Raw genomic sequence first — 18,096 nt, forward strand, 5'->3', positions numbered from 1 at the left:
TGCTGACTATTCCTAATCATATTATGCCTCTCCAAATGTTCATAAATCCTGCCTCTCAGGATCTTTTCTATCAACTTACCAACCACTGAAGTAAGACTCACTGGTCTATAATTTCCTGGGATATCTCTACTCCCTTTCTTGAATAAGGGAGCAACGTCTGAAACCCTCCAATCCTCCAGAACCTCTCCCGTCCTCATTGATGATGCAAAAATCATCACCAGAGGTTCAGCAATCTCCTCCCTCGCTTCCCACAGTAGCCTGGGGTACATTTCGTCCGGTCCATGTGACTTATCCAACTTGATGCTTTCCAAAAGCTCCTGCCATCCTCTTCCTTAATATTCACATGCCCAACCATCTCAGCCCATTGCAAGTCATCCCTACAATTGCCAAGATCCTTTTCCGTAGTGAATACTGAAGCAAAGTATTCATTAAGTACCTCTGCTATCTTCTCCGCTTCCATAAACACTTTTCCACGGTCACACTTGATTGGTCTTATTCTCTCACATCTTATCCTCTTGCTCTTCACATACTTGTAGAATGCCTTGGGGTTTTCCTTAATCCTGTCCACCAAGGCCTTCTTATGGCCCCTTCTGGCTCTCCTAATTCCATTCTTAAGCTCCTTCCTGCTAAACTTATCATCTTCTAGATCTCTATCGTTACCTAGTTTTTTGAACCTTTCGTAAGCTCTTCTTTTCTTCTTGACTAGGTTTACAACAGCCCTTCAACACCACTGTTCCTATACCCTACCATCCTTTCACTGTCCCATTGAAATGTACCTACTCAGAACCCCACGCAAATATCCCACGAACATTTGCCACATTTCTTACGTACGTTTCCCTGAGAACATCTGTTCCCAATTTATGCTTCCAAGTTCCTGCCTGATAGCCTCATATTTCCTCTTATTCCAATTAAACATTTCCCTAGCTTGTCTGTTCCTATCCCTCTCCAATGTTATGGTAAAGGAGATAGAATTGTGATCACAATCCCCAAAATACTCGCCCACTGAGAGACCTGATACCTGATCAGGTTCATTTCCCAATACCAGATCAAGTACAGCCACTTTTCTTGTAGGTTTATCCACATGTTGTGTCAGTCCACAATCCACTATCCACTTTGATATTCTTTGCCAGCTTGCTTGCATATTGTGGCCTTGTTAGTCAGGCTGCCTTAGTCCTGACACAAACAACCAAAAAAAAATGGCAGTTCCAAATAACTAAGCAGAATGCTGACCTACAGCTTCAACCCCTCCACTTCAGAACTTAGCTATTTCTTCTCCCCTCCTCCTGAATGCATTTATCTTACATTCAGACACTCATCTCCTCACTTCCCAACACCTCCACTTGCTCCCCTCCACCTTCCCTTTCTCCCATAGGCCACGCTCCTCTCCTATCAGACTCATTCTTCTTCAACCCTTTAGCTCTTCTACCAATCAACTCCCAGCTTCCTACTTTACTCCACCCTCACCCACACACCTGCCTGCCCCCTCACCTAGTCTCACCCAACACCCGCCAGCTTCTAGGGTCGCTGTGTAACTGTACAGGGTCACTGTTTATTCAGTGTGAGGGTCACTCACTCTGTAACTGTACAGAGTCACTGTTTATTCAGGGTGAGGGTCACTCACTGTGTAACTGTACAGAGTCACTACTTATTCAGGGTGAGGGTCACACTGTGTAACTGTATAGAGTCACTGTTTATTCAGGGGAGGGTCACTGTGTAACTGTACAGAGTCACTGTTTATTCAGGGTGAGGATCACTCACTGTGTAACTGTACAGAGTCACTATTTATTCAGGGTGAGGGTCACACTGTGTAACTGTATAGAGTCACTGTTTATTCAGGAGAGGGTCACTGTGTAACTGTACAGAGTCACTGTTTATTCAGGGTGAGGGTCACTCACTGTGTAACTGTACAGAGTCACTGTTTATTCAGGGTGAGGGTCACTCACTGTGTAACTGTACAGAGTCACTGTTTATTCAGAGTGAGGGTCACTCACTGTGTAACTGTATAGAGTCACTGTTTATTTAGGGGAGGGTCACTGTGTAACTGTACAGAGTTACTGTTTATTCCGGGTGAGGGTCACTGTGTGACTGTACAGAGTCACTGTTTATTCAGGGTGAGGGTCACTCACTGTGTAACTGTACAGAGTCACTGTTTATTCAGGGTGAGGGTCACTGTGTAACTGTACAGAGTCACTGTTTATTCAGGGTGAGGGTCACTCACTGTGTAACTGTACAGAGTCACTGTTTCTTCAGGGTGAGGGTCACTCACTGTGTAACTGTACAGAGTCACTGTTTATTCAGGGTGAGTGTCACTCACTGTGTAACTGTACAGAGTCACTGTTTATTCAGTGTGAGTGTCACTGTGTAACTGTACAGAGTCACTGTTTATTCAGAGTGAGGGTCACACTGTGTAGCTGTACAGAGTCACTGCTATTCAGTGTGAGTGTCACTGTGTAACTGTACAGAATCTCTGTTTATTCAGGGTGAGGGTCACTCACTGTGTAACTGTACAGAGTCACTATTTATTCAGGGTGAGGGTCACTGTGTAACTGTAGAAAGTCACTGTTTATTCAGGGTGAGCGTCACTGTGTTACTCTGCAGAGACACTGTTTATTCAAGCTGAGTGTCACTGTGTAATTGTACAGAGTCACTGTTTATTCAGGGTGAGGGTCACTGTGTAACTGTACAGAGTCACTGTTTATTCAGTGTGAGGGTCACTCACTGTGTAACTGTACAGAGTCACTGTTTATTCAGTGTGAGGGTCACTCACTGTGTAACTGTACAGAGTCACTGTTTATTCAGTGTGAGTGTCACTGTGTAACTGTACAGAGTCACTGTTTATTCAGTGTGACTGTCACTGTGTAACTGTACAGAATCACTGTGTATTCAGGGTGAGGTTCACTGTGTAACTGTACAGAGTCACTGTTTATTCAGTGTGAGTGTCACTGTGTAACTGTACAGATCACTGTTTATTCAGGATGAGCGTCAGTGTGTAACTGTACAGAGTCACTGTTTATTCAGAGTGAGGGTCACTGTGTAACTGTACAGAGTCACTGTTTATTCAGGGTGACGGTCACTCACTGTGTAACTGTACAGGGTCACTGTGTAACTGTACAGAGTCACTGTTTATTCAGAGTGAGGGTCACTCACTGTGTAACTGTACAGAGTCACTGTTTATTAAGAGTGAGGGTCACTGTGTAACTGTATAGAGTCACTGTTTATTCAGGGTGAGGGTCACTGTGTAACTGTACAGAGTCACTGTTTATTAAGAGTGAGGGTCACTGTGTAACTGTATAGAGTCACTGTTTATTCAGGGTGAGGGTCACTGTGTAACTGTACAGAGTCACTGTTTATTCAGAGTGAGGGTTACTGTGTAACTGTACAGAGTCACTGTTTATTCAGGGTGATGGTCAAGGTGGCGGGATTTTAATGGGAGTATGGAATGAATGAGAAATAAGTTTATCATAGTTCTGGTCTAATTAGGGTGGGGCTGGTCTGATGGTAGTCTAATTGGGTGGATTGTTCAGGCCTACTGTCTCCAGCTGGAATTCTCTTTGTCTCGATATCTGGAGACACGGAAGGACTGCTGACACTGGAGTCGGGTGAAAGATGCAAAAGTGTGGGGGAACTCAGTGGATGAGGGAGATCCCGAATCTGATTTATATACACAGGAGTTGCTAGTAATCCGGAGTAACAGACACAAAACACTGCAGGAACTCCTCGGGTCAGTCAGCATCTATGGTGAGGAATAAACGGCCGATACTTCAGGCCAAGACCCCTTATCAGAACCTGACCAAGTGCCGATGAGGGTCTGGGCCTGAAATGTCGACTGTTCATTCCCCACCATGGGCGTTCGCTAACCTGCTGAGATCGTCGTGTGTTTTGCTCAGATCTATCATTTTATCTCAGATTCCCATCGAAGTATTGGTGTGAAATGTGACTTTTGTGCTAACAGCCAGCACAACCTCGGGGGTCAGCCCACTGGGGTTGCCACACAGTCTGGCGCCAAAAGAATAGCCAAGTTCAAAGTTCAAAGTTCTCGGAGTACATACATGTCACCACATAGAGCCCTGAGACTCTGTTTCCTGCGGGCATCCTCAGCGCATTCAGCGGAACAGCAAGCACAGCAACAAAATCACAGCCAAACGATCCCCCTCCCCATTCACCCACCCACTCGCACCCATAGGTAGCCCTCCGTGCATCGGCGGATGGAGGCGACCCTGTGCACAACGAGCCGTAGGATAGCACCGCGCAGAAACAGGCCCTTCAGCCCATCTAGTCCATGCTGAGCCATTTAAAGTCCCTCCTCCCATCGACCTGCACCGGAACCGTCACCCTCCGTACCCCTGCCATCCATGTACCCGTCCTAACTTCTCTTCAACGTTGAAATCGAGCTCACCTGCACCAGAAGCGCTGGCAGCTCGTTCCACACTCTCACCACCCTCTGAGTGAAGAAGTTTCCCCTCATGTTCCCCTTAAACTTGTCACCTTTCACCCTTAACCCATAACCTCTGGTTGTTGTCCCACTCACTTTCAGTGTGAAAAGCCTGCTTTCATTTACCCTGTCTATACCCCTCATAATTTCGTATAGCTCTATCAAATCTCCCCTCAATCTACTACATTCTAAGGAATAAAGTCCTAACCTGTTCAACCTTTCCTTATAACCCGGGTCCTCGGACCTTTCAACGTCCTTGTGAATTTTCTCTATGCTCTTTCAACCTCATTTTACATCTCTCCTCTAAGTAGGTCACCAGACCAGCACTCAGTACTCCAAATTCGGCCTCACCAACGTCTTGCGCGACTCCCATCTCCCATACACAATACTTTGATTTGCCGTGAGATATAGGAGCAGAATTAGGCCATTTGGCCCATCGAGTCTGCTCCACCATTCCATCGTGGCTGATCCAGTTGAAGGCTTGTTCATCTGAAAGCATTCTTTACCACCCTATCGGATGAACAGTCTTGACCCTAAATACAGGCCGGGCAATTCTCTGCATTGATGCTGCCTGACCTGCTGGGTTAGAAACATAGAAACATAGAAAATAGGTGCAGGAGTAGGCCATTCGGCCCTTCGAGCCTGCACCGCCGTTCAGTATGATCATGGCTGATCATCCAACTCAGAACCCTGTACCTGCCTTCTCTCCATACCCCCTGATCCCTTTAGCCACAAGGGCCATATCTAGCTCCCTCTTAAATATAGCCAATGAGCTGGCCTCAACTGTTTCCTGTGTCAGAGAATTCCACAGATTCACCACTCTCTGTGTGAAGAAGTTTTTCCTCATCTCAGTCCTAAAAGCCTTCCCCTTTATCCTCAAACTGTGACCCCTCGTTCTGGACTTCCCCAACATCGGGAACAATCTTCCTGCATCTAGCCTGTCCAATCCCTTTAGAATTTTATACATTTCAATAACATCCCCCCTCAATCTTCTAAATTCCTCCAGATTACAGTGTGTCAACTGTAGGTTCGTTGTGTATGAAGATGTTGGTGTGGTTACGGTTCAGAATGAGAGGTCGAGGGGCAGGGCGTTTCCCGCCCAGCCGCTCTCTCGCCCGTCCCGGATGTTAAGGTGGTGGGGGTGGGTGGGGGAGGGCAGCTGTTCTCTCAAAGAGCTGACTGTTCCGTTCTCGCTTGGTCTTGCAGTCGTGTGCCCGCTGCCCTGCATGAACGGCGGGCAGTGCACCTCCCGCAACCGCTGCCAGTGCCCGGCGCACTTCACCGGCAAGTTCTGCCAGATCCCCGCCAGTGGCAAGGCCCAGCACGCCCAGCAGCCCGCCCCGGCGGAGCAGCCGACCGACAAGACGGCCGAGACCTACAAGCACTCGGTTTTCACCCTCCAGCTCACGCCCGATGAGCACACCTTGGCCAAGTTCATCCCGGGCATCCCATACTCAGGTGGGCAGCACCGCGGGTCGGAAGGTAAAGGCTTCTCTTCCCTCTGCCGTCCGCTTAAATCAGCTCTCAACGACGACCTCTGACCCTCACTGGGGGGTTCTCTGCCAAGCACTGGGGGGGGCATGGATAGGTCGGCTGATTGTACGCCAGGGGTGGAAAGAAAGAACGAGGTCACAAGACCATAAGGTATTGGAGCAGAATTTGGCCATTTGTCTCATTAAGTCTGCTCCACCATTTCATCATGGCGGATCCATTTTCCCTCCCAGCCCCCAATCTCCTGCCTTCTCCCCATATCCCTTCACGCCCCAACCGATCAAGAATCTGTCAGCCTCTACCTTAAATATACATAGAAGCTTGGCCTCCACAGACACTCGTGGCAGCAAGTTCCACAGACTCACCACTCCCTGGCGAAAGAGCTTTCTCCTCATCTCTGCTCTAAAAGGACGGCCCTCTATTCTGAGGCTGTCCCCTCTGGTCTTAGACTCCCCCCACCACAGGAATCATCCTCCCCGCACCCACTCTATCGAGGCCTCTCAGGATTCGACAGGTTTCAACGAGGCCACCCCTCATTCTTCCGAATTCCAGTGAGTACAGGCCCAGAGCCATCAAACGCTCCTCCTACAACGAGCCCATCGATCCCGGCATTGTTTTCGTCAGCCTCCCCCTGAACCCTCTCCGGCTTCAGCGCAGTGCTCCAAGTGAGGCCTCACCTGTGCTTCATAAAGCCTCAGTATTACCTCCCTGCACAGGCAGAGGTTTTAAGGTGAGAGAGGGAAGATTTAATCGGGATGGCGGGAGAGGCGCCTTCTTCTGTACGCAGAGGGTGGTCAGTACATAGAATGAGCTGACGGAGGAAGCGTTCGAGGCAAGTGCCTTCCTAATCTGTGGACAGGTTTAGAACACAATGGGTTATGCGGCGGGAGGAAACAGAATGGGCAAGTTGGCCAGCATGGGCCAGATGGGCCAAAGGGCCTTTTTTCATCACTGTGACTATATCAATTAGTTCTTCTTCATCTTAAGCCCTGTCACCCCAACCAACCAGAGTCCTCTGTTCTGGGCCAGCCCTTCGAGCCGTCCCCAGGTGGAGCCCACCAAAGCTCCGTCCGCTCCCAGGGACGAGCCCTTTGGAGCTTCCGTTGGCGTTTCTGCCGCGCCGGGTTTTCACGGGACGGGGTTCCCAGCCCCATGTCCGGCCGGCCTTGCTCCTTTCACAGCTGGGCTTGCAACCGGTGTAACGTTGACTGTGTGAGAGAGAGTGGGGTAGTAGAGAGGGAGAGGGGGCAGAGAGAGAGCGAGAGAGAGAGAGTCGGAAGGAGGGGAAGAGAGAGCACAAGGGAAGGAGAAACTCAGAGGGTCCAATATGAAGTGGGAAGGGCATAGAGTGGGCAGGGAAAAAGGGAGAGAGCACAAGAGTTCGAAACAGAGATAAGGACAACGGAAGTCAAACTGAGAAGAGTTAGAGAGAGCGAAGACAAATAGACAAAGCCAGCGGCTGGGGAGGGAGAGAAATGGAGGAGGAAAGGGAAAGGAAGGAAGGACAGAGGGAGAGGGGATACGGAGAGAGAGAAGGGGATGGGCAGAGAAGGGAGGTGAAACGGAAAGAATTATGTTTGAGATAAAGTGGGGGAATAGAATGAATGGGTGAGGAGGGAGAGGCAGGGAGAGAGAGAGGGTGGAGATAGAGAGGCAGAAAGAGAGAAGAGGAGGGAGAGGGGGTGTGAGAGGCAGAGACAGAGACAGAGAGAGAGGAAGGAAGAGAAAGGAAGAAGTTAAGAGAGCGAGGAGGAATTTGCTTCACCCTGAGAGAACTTAATGTCTCCTCGGCCCGTGGCCTTTGGCCTGCCAGCCCCTGAGCTCCAGACTTCACTCTGTGGGCCCCTACAACGCCCTCTCTCTCATTTTCAAGACTGTCCTTAAAATGGATATACATTAACAGATTCTGGCCGCCCATCCTGAAAACGCCTCGCGTGCCCGGTCCAGGCCGTGAGACATGTTGAGGAGGTGGGGGTTAGGTGGGGGCTCGCTCCCCTGGGGGGGGGGGGGTGGGGGCGGTCAGCTGCGGGCAGGAGAGCCCAGCCAGGGTTGCCACACGTGGAGGGAGGTAGGAGGAGCACCAGACCAGCGTAGGGAAGCCCTCGGACCGGGTGGGGCACATCCGACCGGACTCCCTGTGACAGGAAATGTTCCGTTATTCCAGCGCAGCTCCAGCCGGTCATTAACCTCCACGTGCGTCACCCTCCGGAAGCCACCGTCCAGATCCACCGCGTCTCCACCATCGACGGCCACCTGGGCGAGCAGAAGGTCCTGACGCCCGTGCAGAAGGTCAACCATTACCCCCCAAGGACTCTCCCCACCTCCCAGAAGAAGCTGGGGCGCTGCTTCCAGGAAACCCTGCCAAAGACGGTAAGACCCCTCTTTGCCCGCTCGCGCACGGGGCCATTTGGCCGGTAAGGTAATAAGATGCCGAGGCCACTTTGCTCGGTACGCCTGCTCGTTGACGCAAATGTCCGGTCACGGCAGCGACCCGGTGCGTAAGAGCATGCCGACACGGTCAAGAGGTTCAGTTGTTGTCCAGACCAGACGTCAGACTGGGCCGCAGCCCTGACCGAGGGGTCTCGGCCCCCGAAGTGTCGATTGTTTATTGGTTTCCCGAAATGCTGCTGAGTTCCTCCGGTGTTTCGTGTCTGTTGTACAGAATGGAGAAGAAACGCGACGTTCGCCGCGGGATGGCTGAGGGTGCCAGATGGGGTGGCTTGAGTATCCCAGGAACTGCTGATCTCCTGGGATCTTCACGCACAACGGTCTCTGGAGTTTACAGAGAATGGCGCGATGAACCAAACATCCAGTGAGCGGCAGTTCTGTGGGTGAAAACGCCTTGCTAATGAGAGAGGTCAGGGGAGAATGGCCAGATTGGTTCAGGCGACAGTAACTCAAATAACCACCCATTACAACAGCGGTGTGCAGAAGAGCATCTCTGAACGCACAACACATCGAACCGTGAAGTGGACGGGCTACAGCAGCAGAAGACCACGGACAGCACGTATGCTCTCTGTCTACTTTATGAGGCACAGGAGTGGCCACTGAGGGTATGGCAGCAGAATTAGGCCGTGAGTCCTAATGGCCAATTTTTTTTTGCCTCAAACCCATTTCTCCTGCCTTCTCGGCAACCCTTAACCCACTGAGCATTTAAGAACCCACGCGCTTCCAACGACTTGGCTCCCACAGCTCTCCGCAGTCCTAGTTCGATCTGGCGCCGTGTCGCCCATTATCCGCAGGCCGCCCCGGTCAAAGTCGCCCACGATGACCGTCTATGGAGGACGCTTCGGGCTGAGCTCGCGTCGGGACTGGGGGTGGGGAAAGGAGCCAGGATAAGGTGGGAGGGGAAGGAGCACAAGCTGGGGGTGGATGAAGCAAGAAGCTGGGAGGTGATTGGTGGGAAAGGTAAAGGGCTGAAGGAGAGAGAATCTGATAGGAGAGGAGAGTTGACCATGGAGGGAAGGGCCCCAGAGGGAGTGAGGAGAAGAGAAGGTGTGAGGAGGGAGCCAGAACAGGGAGTGGAAGAAGCGAAAAGGGGAGGGGGAAGAAATTACTGGAAGCTGGAGAAATCAATGTTCACGCCGTCAGGTTGGAGGCTACCCAGGCGGAATATGAGGTGTTGCTCCTCCAACCTGAGTGTGGCCTCTTCGTGGCAGCAGAGGAGGCTGTAGTGTATTTAATAGTTGAGTAATGTTGTAAATATATTGTATAATTTGGGTGGCGGGGTGGAGATATGGCTCTACCAAAGGACGTGTGAGGTGCTCCTTCCCACCACCAGCCTGCAGGTCACCCTTGGGCGAGGTGTAGCACCTGCTTAGCTCCCTGATCAGGGTCAGGTGAATCCACGGGAGCAAGTGGTGGACGGTCGTACGAGCAGCCGGTGCAGATCACAAGTCCTGGTTGTGCGACCACTGACGCCAGGCAGACAATCTCTGAAGAGTATTGATAACGGCTGGGGTGTCACCCGTCTTGTAAAGACAGAAGGAGGCAATGGCGGGTCACGTCCGTAGAAAAATTTGCACAGAACAATTGTGCTCAAAGACCACGATGGCCCACGTCTTGTGACAAGGCACATAACGAACGAACGACTATTTAATTAAGCATTCTTGTTCATTTAAATAATCTGTTATGGATTTTATGCAAAAATAAGTGATGTACGTCATGATGCCCGCCTGCTATCCTGGGGGTGACCATTGACAGGAAACTGAACTGGTCTAGCCATATAAACACCATGGCTACCAGAGCAAGTCAAAGGCCAGGAATCCTGCGGCGTGTAACTCACCTCCTGATTCCCGAAAGCCTGTCCACCATCTGCAAGGCTCAGGTCAGGAGTGTAATGGAATACTCGCCACTCGCCTGGGTGAGTGCAGCTCCATCAACACTCAAGAAGCTCAACACCATCCAGTACCAGGCAGCCCATTCGATTGGTACCCCTTCCACACGTGTCCAATCCCCCCACCATCGACAGACAGTTGTAGCAGTGTGTACTATCTACAAGATGCACTGCAACAACACACCAAAGTTCCTAAGGCAGCACCTTCCAGACCCACGACCACCACCATCTAGAAGGACGAGAACAGCAGATACCTGGGAACACCACCACTTGGAAATCCCCCTCCAGGTCACTCACCATCCTGACTTGGAACCACATCACCGTTCCTTCATTGTCGCTGGGTCAAAATCATGGAATCCCCTCCCTGACAGCACTGTGGGTGTCCCTACACCTCAGGGACGGCAGTGGTTCAAGAAGGCAGATCATCACCGCCTTCTCAGGGGCAACTAGGGATGGGCGATAAATGCTGGTTTAGCTGGCGACGCCCGTGTACCGTAAACGAATAAAGTTAAAAAAACATGTGACACGTGTGCGACTTGTTTAAAGTAAAAGATTTAAGTTAAGTTTAAGTTAAGCTCGTATCTCATGTTTTCCTTTGAATTGTCTAACATTTTGAAAGGACGTATAACAAGAGAGTGGACTGACATGTTGGAACGGGTGGAATGAGATTAGTTTTAATCTGCGGACTTTGACCGTTGGCACTGACTCAGAGGGCAAAAGGACTCTGTGAGGCCAGGCAGCTTCTTCGGGAAGAGAAAGTTTCAAAGCTGCACTGACACTTTCAGTGGCGTAGGCAGCGTTGGTGATATTTACAATGTTGTAGGTGAGCTGCCCCACCATTTCACAGACCCGGACTCAACGCTGACCTCTGGCGCTGCCCGCGCGGAGTCTGCCCACTGCCGCTGCCTCCCGCCGAGGAGGGTTGAAATCGCCGAGGTCGGATGCGGGGAGGGGGGGGGGTGAGCCAGCGTTCTGCGCCGCCTACCGGCCTCTCGGCTCACCGCTGCCTGCCCGTGGCCGTCTCCCACCCGCTGCTCTTGAGGGCAGCTCCTCGCGCTCGAGTGCTCTCTCCCTCCCCCGATGCTGTCGGCGGACGGCGCAGTAGCAAGGTTTAATCGACCCCGGATTGAAGATATGGACTCTCGCTCTGACCGCTCTCTCTTACCACTACGTTTGGGCAATTTTTGAATCGGGACGGGCTGCAGATAATGAACACTGAGCTGAATCCATATGCCTGTTGATTTTCTGTTTGTCCTGTTGCTGTTTGCAGGATTTTTTTTAGCGCGTGGGGGGAGAGGGGGTTCTGATGTCCGATATTTTTCTTTGCTCCACGGCTATCTGGAGAAGACAGATTTCAGGGTTGTATGCTGCATAGGCACTTTGATAATAAATGCACTTTGAACCTTTGACCGTATAAATTTCCCCCTGGGTCTTTAGGTTTCTGACCACTCTCCAAAGGCGTACCAGTCGCTTACCTAGTTACAGGAGGAGGGAGGAGAAGATGGCGGTGCGACGCAGCTCGCAGCGGCCACTCCAGTGGTGACGTCCGTTATTTATCAAGTAGGCTGCCGTGCACGATCCTGATTTGGTGGAGACGGACGTGAGAAGCACGGAGGAACATCTGGTGAGATTTCTGAAATGCCTGTTTCGCTGCCGCTGCTACTGTGTGATCGAGAATCTCCGGAGGGGAAGGCCCCGAGTCCTCGGCTTTGCCTGTTGCTCGGCAGCCGGGGCTGGGTCAAAGCGCTCGGCAGAGATGGTGCTCGGTGTCAGAGGGCTGGTCGGAGGCTCGAAGTTTTCGGACGGACTCAGAGTCCGCTGCAGTCGGGTGCTTCCAATGGTGCTGCATCGGCAAGTTGGCGGCACTTGGAGGTTCATGGCGGGGAGAGTTTCTCCCTTCTGCCGTCTGTGTGAGATGATGAGTCTATCGGGACTTAGAGACTTTTTTTTTTTACCGTGCCCATGGTCTGATCTTTATCAAGTTACGGTATTGCTTTGCACTGTTGTAACTATATGTTATAATTATGTGGTTTTGTCAGTTTTAGTCTTGGTTTGTCCGGTGTTTCTGTGATATCTTTCTGGAGGAACATTGTATCATTTTTTAATGCATGCATTTCTAAATGACAATAAACGAGGACTGAGTGTCCTCATAATCTAATCTAATCTATTGCTTAATACAGCCAAGTAACAAAAGGAGGAGTTGATGTGAGGAGAGAGAGAGAGAACCTGTGCAGTACCCCAGGGCCAATAGGGAGGAGAGCTTGCTACAGTGACGGATACAGCTCAGTTCATCACAGGAAAAGCTCTCCCCAGCTTGGAGCGTCTTCTGCAAGGAGCGCGGCTACGAGAAAGCTACGTCCATCGTCAAAGAGCCCACCGCACCATCCAGGCCGCGCTCCCTTCTCGCTGCTGCTATCAGGAAGGAGGTACAGGAGCCTCAGGCCTCACACCATCAGAGTCAGGAACAGTTTTTTTTTAAGATTGAGGACACTCAGTCCTCGTTTATTGTCATTTAGAAATGCATGCATTAAGAAATGATACAATGTTCCTCCAGAGTGATATCACAAAAAAAAACAGGACAAACCAAAGACTACATAATTATAACATATAGTTACAGCAGTGCAAAACAATACCATAATTTGATGAAGAACAAACCATGGGCACAGTAAAAAAAAAGTCTCAAAGTCCCCTGAGTCGATCGACTCCCGAGTCCCCGATAGCAGGCGGCAAAAGGGAGAAACTCCCTGCCATAAACCTCCAGGCACCGTCAACTTGCCGATGCCTTGGAAGCAGCCGACACTGAGTCCGTCCGTCCGAAAACTTCGGGCTTCCGACCAGCCCCTCCGATACAGCCGCCCGAGCGCCATCCTCTGCCGAGCGCCTTCGACCTCTCCCCGGCCGCTGAAACAAGCAAAGCCGAGGATTTGGGGCCTTCTGCTCCGGAGATTCCGGTTACCACACAGTAGCAGTGGCAGCGAAGCAGGCATTCCAGAAGTTTCCAAATGTTCCTCTGTGCTCTCACGCCCGTCTCCATCAAATCAGAATTGTGCACGGTCCCCTACTTGACACATAACTAATACCATTCACCGGAGTGGCCGCGCGCGCTGCGTCGCGCTGCCATCTTCTCCTCCTCCTTCCGGAAAATTACCCCTCAACCAGCGTGAGTAACTTCACTCACCCGATCCCTCAACTGGGCAGACTCACTTTCAACTCTCTCCAACTGATGTAGTCAATATTAGTTATTACTCTTTAATTTATTATTATTATTATTATTTCTTTTTGGTTTTGCGCAGTTTGTCTTTTGCACATTGGTCCTTTGTTAGTGTGTAGTTTTTCACTGATTCTATCGTCCTTATAAAATGAATCTCGGAGTACTTGGTAATAAGTTTACTCTGAACTTTGAGGTTTGAGGGGTGGGGAGGGAACAGGACCGATGGAATTGCTCTGCCCGGAGCTGGCATTGACCAGACTGGCCGAATGGCCTCCTGTGCCAATGGGTGGGGGGGGGGGGGTGGCAGATGAAGATGATTGGCGGGTAAGAGAGCGGGAAAGGGTGTCCACTCCACAGTCGCGTAGCGGTTCGCGGCTCGGGGGACGCCGGATGGTCGGAGTTCAATTTCGGGGCCCTACGCAAGGAGCCTCTGTCCGTCCTCCCCGGGGAATGTCCTCCGGGTCCCTCCCCACAGTTCGAAGATATACCGAGCAGGTTAATTGGTCCCTGTACATCGTCCTGCGATCGGGTTAGGATTAAATCGGGGCTGAGAGGCCTACTTCGCACCGTATCACGAAGTAAGATTAAATAAAATTTAGTAATTAATCCATCCCTACTGCATATACTTTATACTTTATTGTTGCCAAACAATTGACACTAGAATGTACAATCATCACAGCGATATTTGATTCTGCACTTCCCACTCCCTGGATTATAAATATTAAATATTAAAAATAGTAAAAATTAGTAAATATTAAAAATTTAAATTATAAATCATAAATAGAAAATAGAAAAATGGGAAGTAAGGTAGTGCAAAAAAACCGAGGTGCAGATCCGGATATTTGGAGGGTACGGCCCAGATCCGGGTCAAGATCCGTTCAGCAGTCTTATCACAGTTGGAAAGAAGCTGTTCCCAAATCTGGCCGTACGAGTCTCCAAGCTCCTGAGCCTTCTCCCGGAGGGAAGAGGGACGAAGAGTGTGTTGGCTGGGTGGGTCGGGTCCTTGATTATCCTGGCAGCGCAGCTCCGACAGCGTGCGGTGTAACACGGACTGGAGGGGGCAGCTCGACTTCTAACTTTAGCCGGCTTTGTTAATTAAATGTGGTGGGCTGGATTGGCCGGGGGTGGGGGGGGGGGGAGGCGAGAGGTTTCCCCTTTGGTGGCGTAGCGGGGGTTGGTGTTCCCCGGGTTCTCCAACCCGCACTGACGCTGGGATGCCCGCGTCTGCTTTACAGTGCAGTAACCCGCTGCCGGGCCTGACCAAGGAGGAGGACTGCTGCGGAAGTGTGGGGGCCTCGTGGGGCTTGAACAACTGCAACAAATGTCGGCAACAGCACTGTGAGTACGCCGGCAAAGTGCCGGGGCGATGGCGGGGGGGGGGGGGGGAGGACTTGGGTGATTGATTGAAGTCCCGCCCACTCCGCTCACGGACTGTCCGTCCCACGCCCCCGCCCCCCCCAGGGCTTCGCGGCATCCACCAGACTCGGAAACACTTTTACTCCCCCCCCCCCACCGAGATGTCAGGCTGACCCGCCCCACCTTGGCTGCGTACACGTCACCCAGCGTCTCTGAACGTGCGTGCAGTCAGCCCCGCGTACAATATGTAACAGTGCATTGTGCTCAGATTGTGCATTGCTCTTTATGTATTTTTGTGCTCTTTCATTGCGTTCTTTACGCTTAACGGCGTTCTTCTGATCCGGAGTAACAGTCATTTCGTTCTCCTTTACGCTTGTTTCTCTCAGCATGCCATCGTGAAGTTTGGGTGTTATGTTGTGGGTATGACCGTAAGATGTAGGAGCAGATTTGGCCCGTCGAGTCTGCGCCACCATTTCATCATGGCCGATCCATTTTTGCGTCCCAGCCCCAATCTCTTGCCCCCTCTCCCCGGACCGATCAAGAATCTATCAACCTCTGCCGTAAATATACCCAGTGACCTGGCCTCCACAGCCGCCCGCGGCAACGGATTCCACAGATGCGCCACGGCTACGTCAGGGCGCTGGAGCGGGGGCCCCCATCGCAGGCCGGTTACCGAGCACGCACTGTGATATTTACGGAGTCACAAATCCCGAGGGGCGAACAAAGTCGGCGTCAAAGTTCAGGCCGGGATGGAAACAGCCAGAGGAATCCAAAAACCGGAATCGGGAAACAGGCAGAGTCAAAAAACCAGAACAATCAAGAGAAACTGGTGGAATCGGGGTCAGCGAACAGGCGAAATCAGGGTCAGCGAACAGGCAGGGTCGATACTCAAATTTTGGACATTAATACTGGAAAGGCTCAGGAAAATTCACCGGCACAACCTGGCAATGAATGAACAGGTGAAAACACAGGACTGGAATACACTGAGCAATAACCAGAGAGGCAGATGATAGGTGGAGCACAATGAGACCCAGGTGACAGCAATACAGGTGATAATGGGAAACCGGTGAGAGAGGGAGTACTCAGTGATACAGGGGCCGGAGTAGAGCAGGGGTGGGGACAGGAGCACGTGGGGCATAAAAACAAACAAAGAGCACGCAGCAATACAAAAACCACGGACTGACGGCTAGGGGGAAACACACAGAAAGTTCAGCTGGAGGCACTGACAGGCGAGGAAGCTGCAGGGAGTTGTAAACTCAGTCAGCTCCATCACGGGCACCGGCCTCCGTGGTATCCAGGACATCTTCGAGGAGCGGTCCCTCAGAGAGGTGTTGTCCATCACTAAGGACCCCCCATCACCCAGGACATGCCCCCTTCTCATTGCTACCATCAGGAAGAAGGTACAGGAGCCTCAGTGATCCAGGAACAGCTTCCTCCCCTCTGCCGTCCGATTTCTGAATGGACACTGAACCCATGAACAGTACCTCACTAATTTTTTATTTCTGTTTTTGAACTACTTATTTAAATTTAACTATTTTATATATTTACAGTAATTCACAGTCTTTTTCTCTATATTATGTACTGCTGCCACAAAGTTAACAAATTTCACCACATGCGCCAGCGATATTAAACCAGATTCCGAATCCGATATCGCCGTAAGGAATGTGGGTTATTTCACCCTGTCACAGTCGAACACGGAGGTCTATCAGCGCGCCGCGGCAGGGAATGCGAGGTATATCAGAGAAAAGCTGTGGCTAGAAAATTCCTTGATGCTTTCCCAGTGATGAAATTCCTGGGCGCTCGGCCAAGAGCAATAACCAGGCAGATTGAACGAATTCCTGCTGTATTGTTCGCGGAACCAGAGAGGAAAGCGTGGAGACAACGAGGAAAGGAATCTAGAGTAAACACCGCATTCTCCCCATAAACCGCCCCCCCACCCCGAGCCCCAGATGTCGGAGCCCTCCATGGAAGTGTGAGGGCCCCTGGGATCCTGGGGTTTCGAGCAGAGAGAACGGCGTGGGTCCTCGCCAAGCCCCTGCTCTCGGGCTGTCCTGGGATAGCGTTACCTTGGGGAAAGGCTGGAGCCGGTCCCCCCGCAAACCCCCCCCCACCCCCGTACTCCCCGCTCCCTCAGTGCATGACCTCCACGAGGTGGGCGTGGGGGCCCCGAGAGCGCGAGGCCGGGTGGAAAGCGGGGGCCGCGGCCCCGAAGTGGCGGGGCGCCTCGCTCTCTCTCTCGGAGTTGGGGGCTGACAGCCCCCCCCCTCCCCCAAGCAAATGCCGGGGAGAGAAATAATAACGTATTTTTTTAAAACCGGGTTGCAATGGAATGTGGAAGGAAGGCCAAGCAGTCAGATTGAGCTCGTTGTTGAGGGGAGGGTGGGGTTGGAGGGGGGGGGAGGGGGGGAGAGGGGGTGTAGGGGGAGAGGAGGAGAGAGAAAGAGGGGCAGTGAAGGGAAGAGAGAGAGATGAGGGGAGGGAGAGGGTGGAGGCTAGAGGGAGAGAGAGACAGACAGAGAAGAGGAGACAGACAGACAGAGAGAGGGGAGGACAGAGGGGGGAGAGAGACAGAGAGGGGTAGAGAGAGAGAGACAGGAGATGGAGAGGCAGAGGAGGAGAGAGGGGAAGAGGGAGGGGGAGATGGGGAAAGAGAGGGTTAGTGAGTCAGATAGGAGGGGAGAGAGAGAGAGAGAGGGGAAGAGAGAGAGGGTGGGGTGTAGAGGGAGAGACAGAGAGGGGGAAGAGAGAGAAAGGAGGGTAGAGACAGACAGACAGACAGAAAGGGAGGGGGAGGGAGATAAATGCAGAGAGAGACCAGGGAGAGAGGGACAGAGGAGAGAGCAGGAGAGAGAGGGGGAAAGAGAGAGGGGGATGGAGAGAGAGAAAGGGATATAGGGAGTGTGAGTGAGAAAGCGGGAGGAGGGTGAAAGGGGGAAAGAGGGAGTGTGATAGAGAAAGGACTCATTGCTTTCTCTGTCCCCTTCAGTACATCTGCATCGTGTCCCCCAGTTCTACAAGAGAGCCTCTGCCGGCGTGACGGAGGGCAGGCTGCAAGCGAGGGGATTGCGGTTCGATCCTGGGGGTAGTGACAGTGTTGGGCTCAGATGGTCTCTTGAGGGCCCCCGCAAAGGCACTGGTGGGCGAGCAGACATGGCCAGGCCTGGGATGGCCACGACCCTGCCCCACAGCTCCCAGTGTGGATCAACCCGCTGACGACGAAATAGCTTCTGCCCTCCGCTCTGTCCCGTCCCACCTGGAAAATGGGGTCTC

General features: G+C 51.9%; 1 protein-coding gene across 5 annotated transcripts in view; it reads left to right on the forward strand.

Moving 5' to 3' along the window:
- LOC140189039 (latent-transforming growth factor beta-binding protein 3-like) overlaps positions 1 to 18,096 on the forward strand; it is a 407,830-nt gene that overhangs the window by 294,708 nt on the left and 95,026 nt on the right. For 4 of the 5 annotated variants that reach the window (XR_011883435.1, XM_072245724.1, XM_072245722.1 and 1 more), the window contains exons 2-4: positions 5,639 to 5,890; positions 8,088 to 8,293; positions 14,706 to 14,808. Coding sequence is in view for 4 of the 5 variants with exons in the window: in XM_072245724.1 (XP_072101825.1) it covers positions 5,639 to 5,890; positions 8,088 to 8,293; positions 14,706 to 14,808 (561 nt within the window). In the remaining variant the exon portion in view is untranslated. The remainder of the gene's footprint in view (positions 1 to 5,638; positions 5,891 to 8,087; positions 8,294 to 14,705; positions 14,809 to 18,096) is intronic. The other variant, XM_072245725.1, reaches the window with a different exon arrangement.

The sequence above is a fragment of the Mobula birostris genome, chromosome 28 (assembly GCF_030028105.1).
Source record: "Mobula birostris isolate sMobBir1 chromosome 28, sMobBir1.hap1, whole genome shotgun sequence".
NCBI lineage: Eukaryota > Metazoa > Chordata > Chondrichthyes > Myliobatiformes > Myliobatidae > Mobula > Mobula birostris.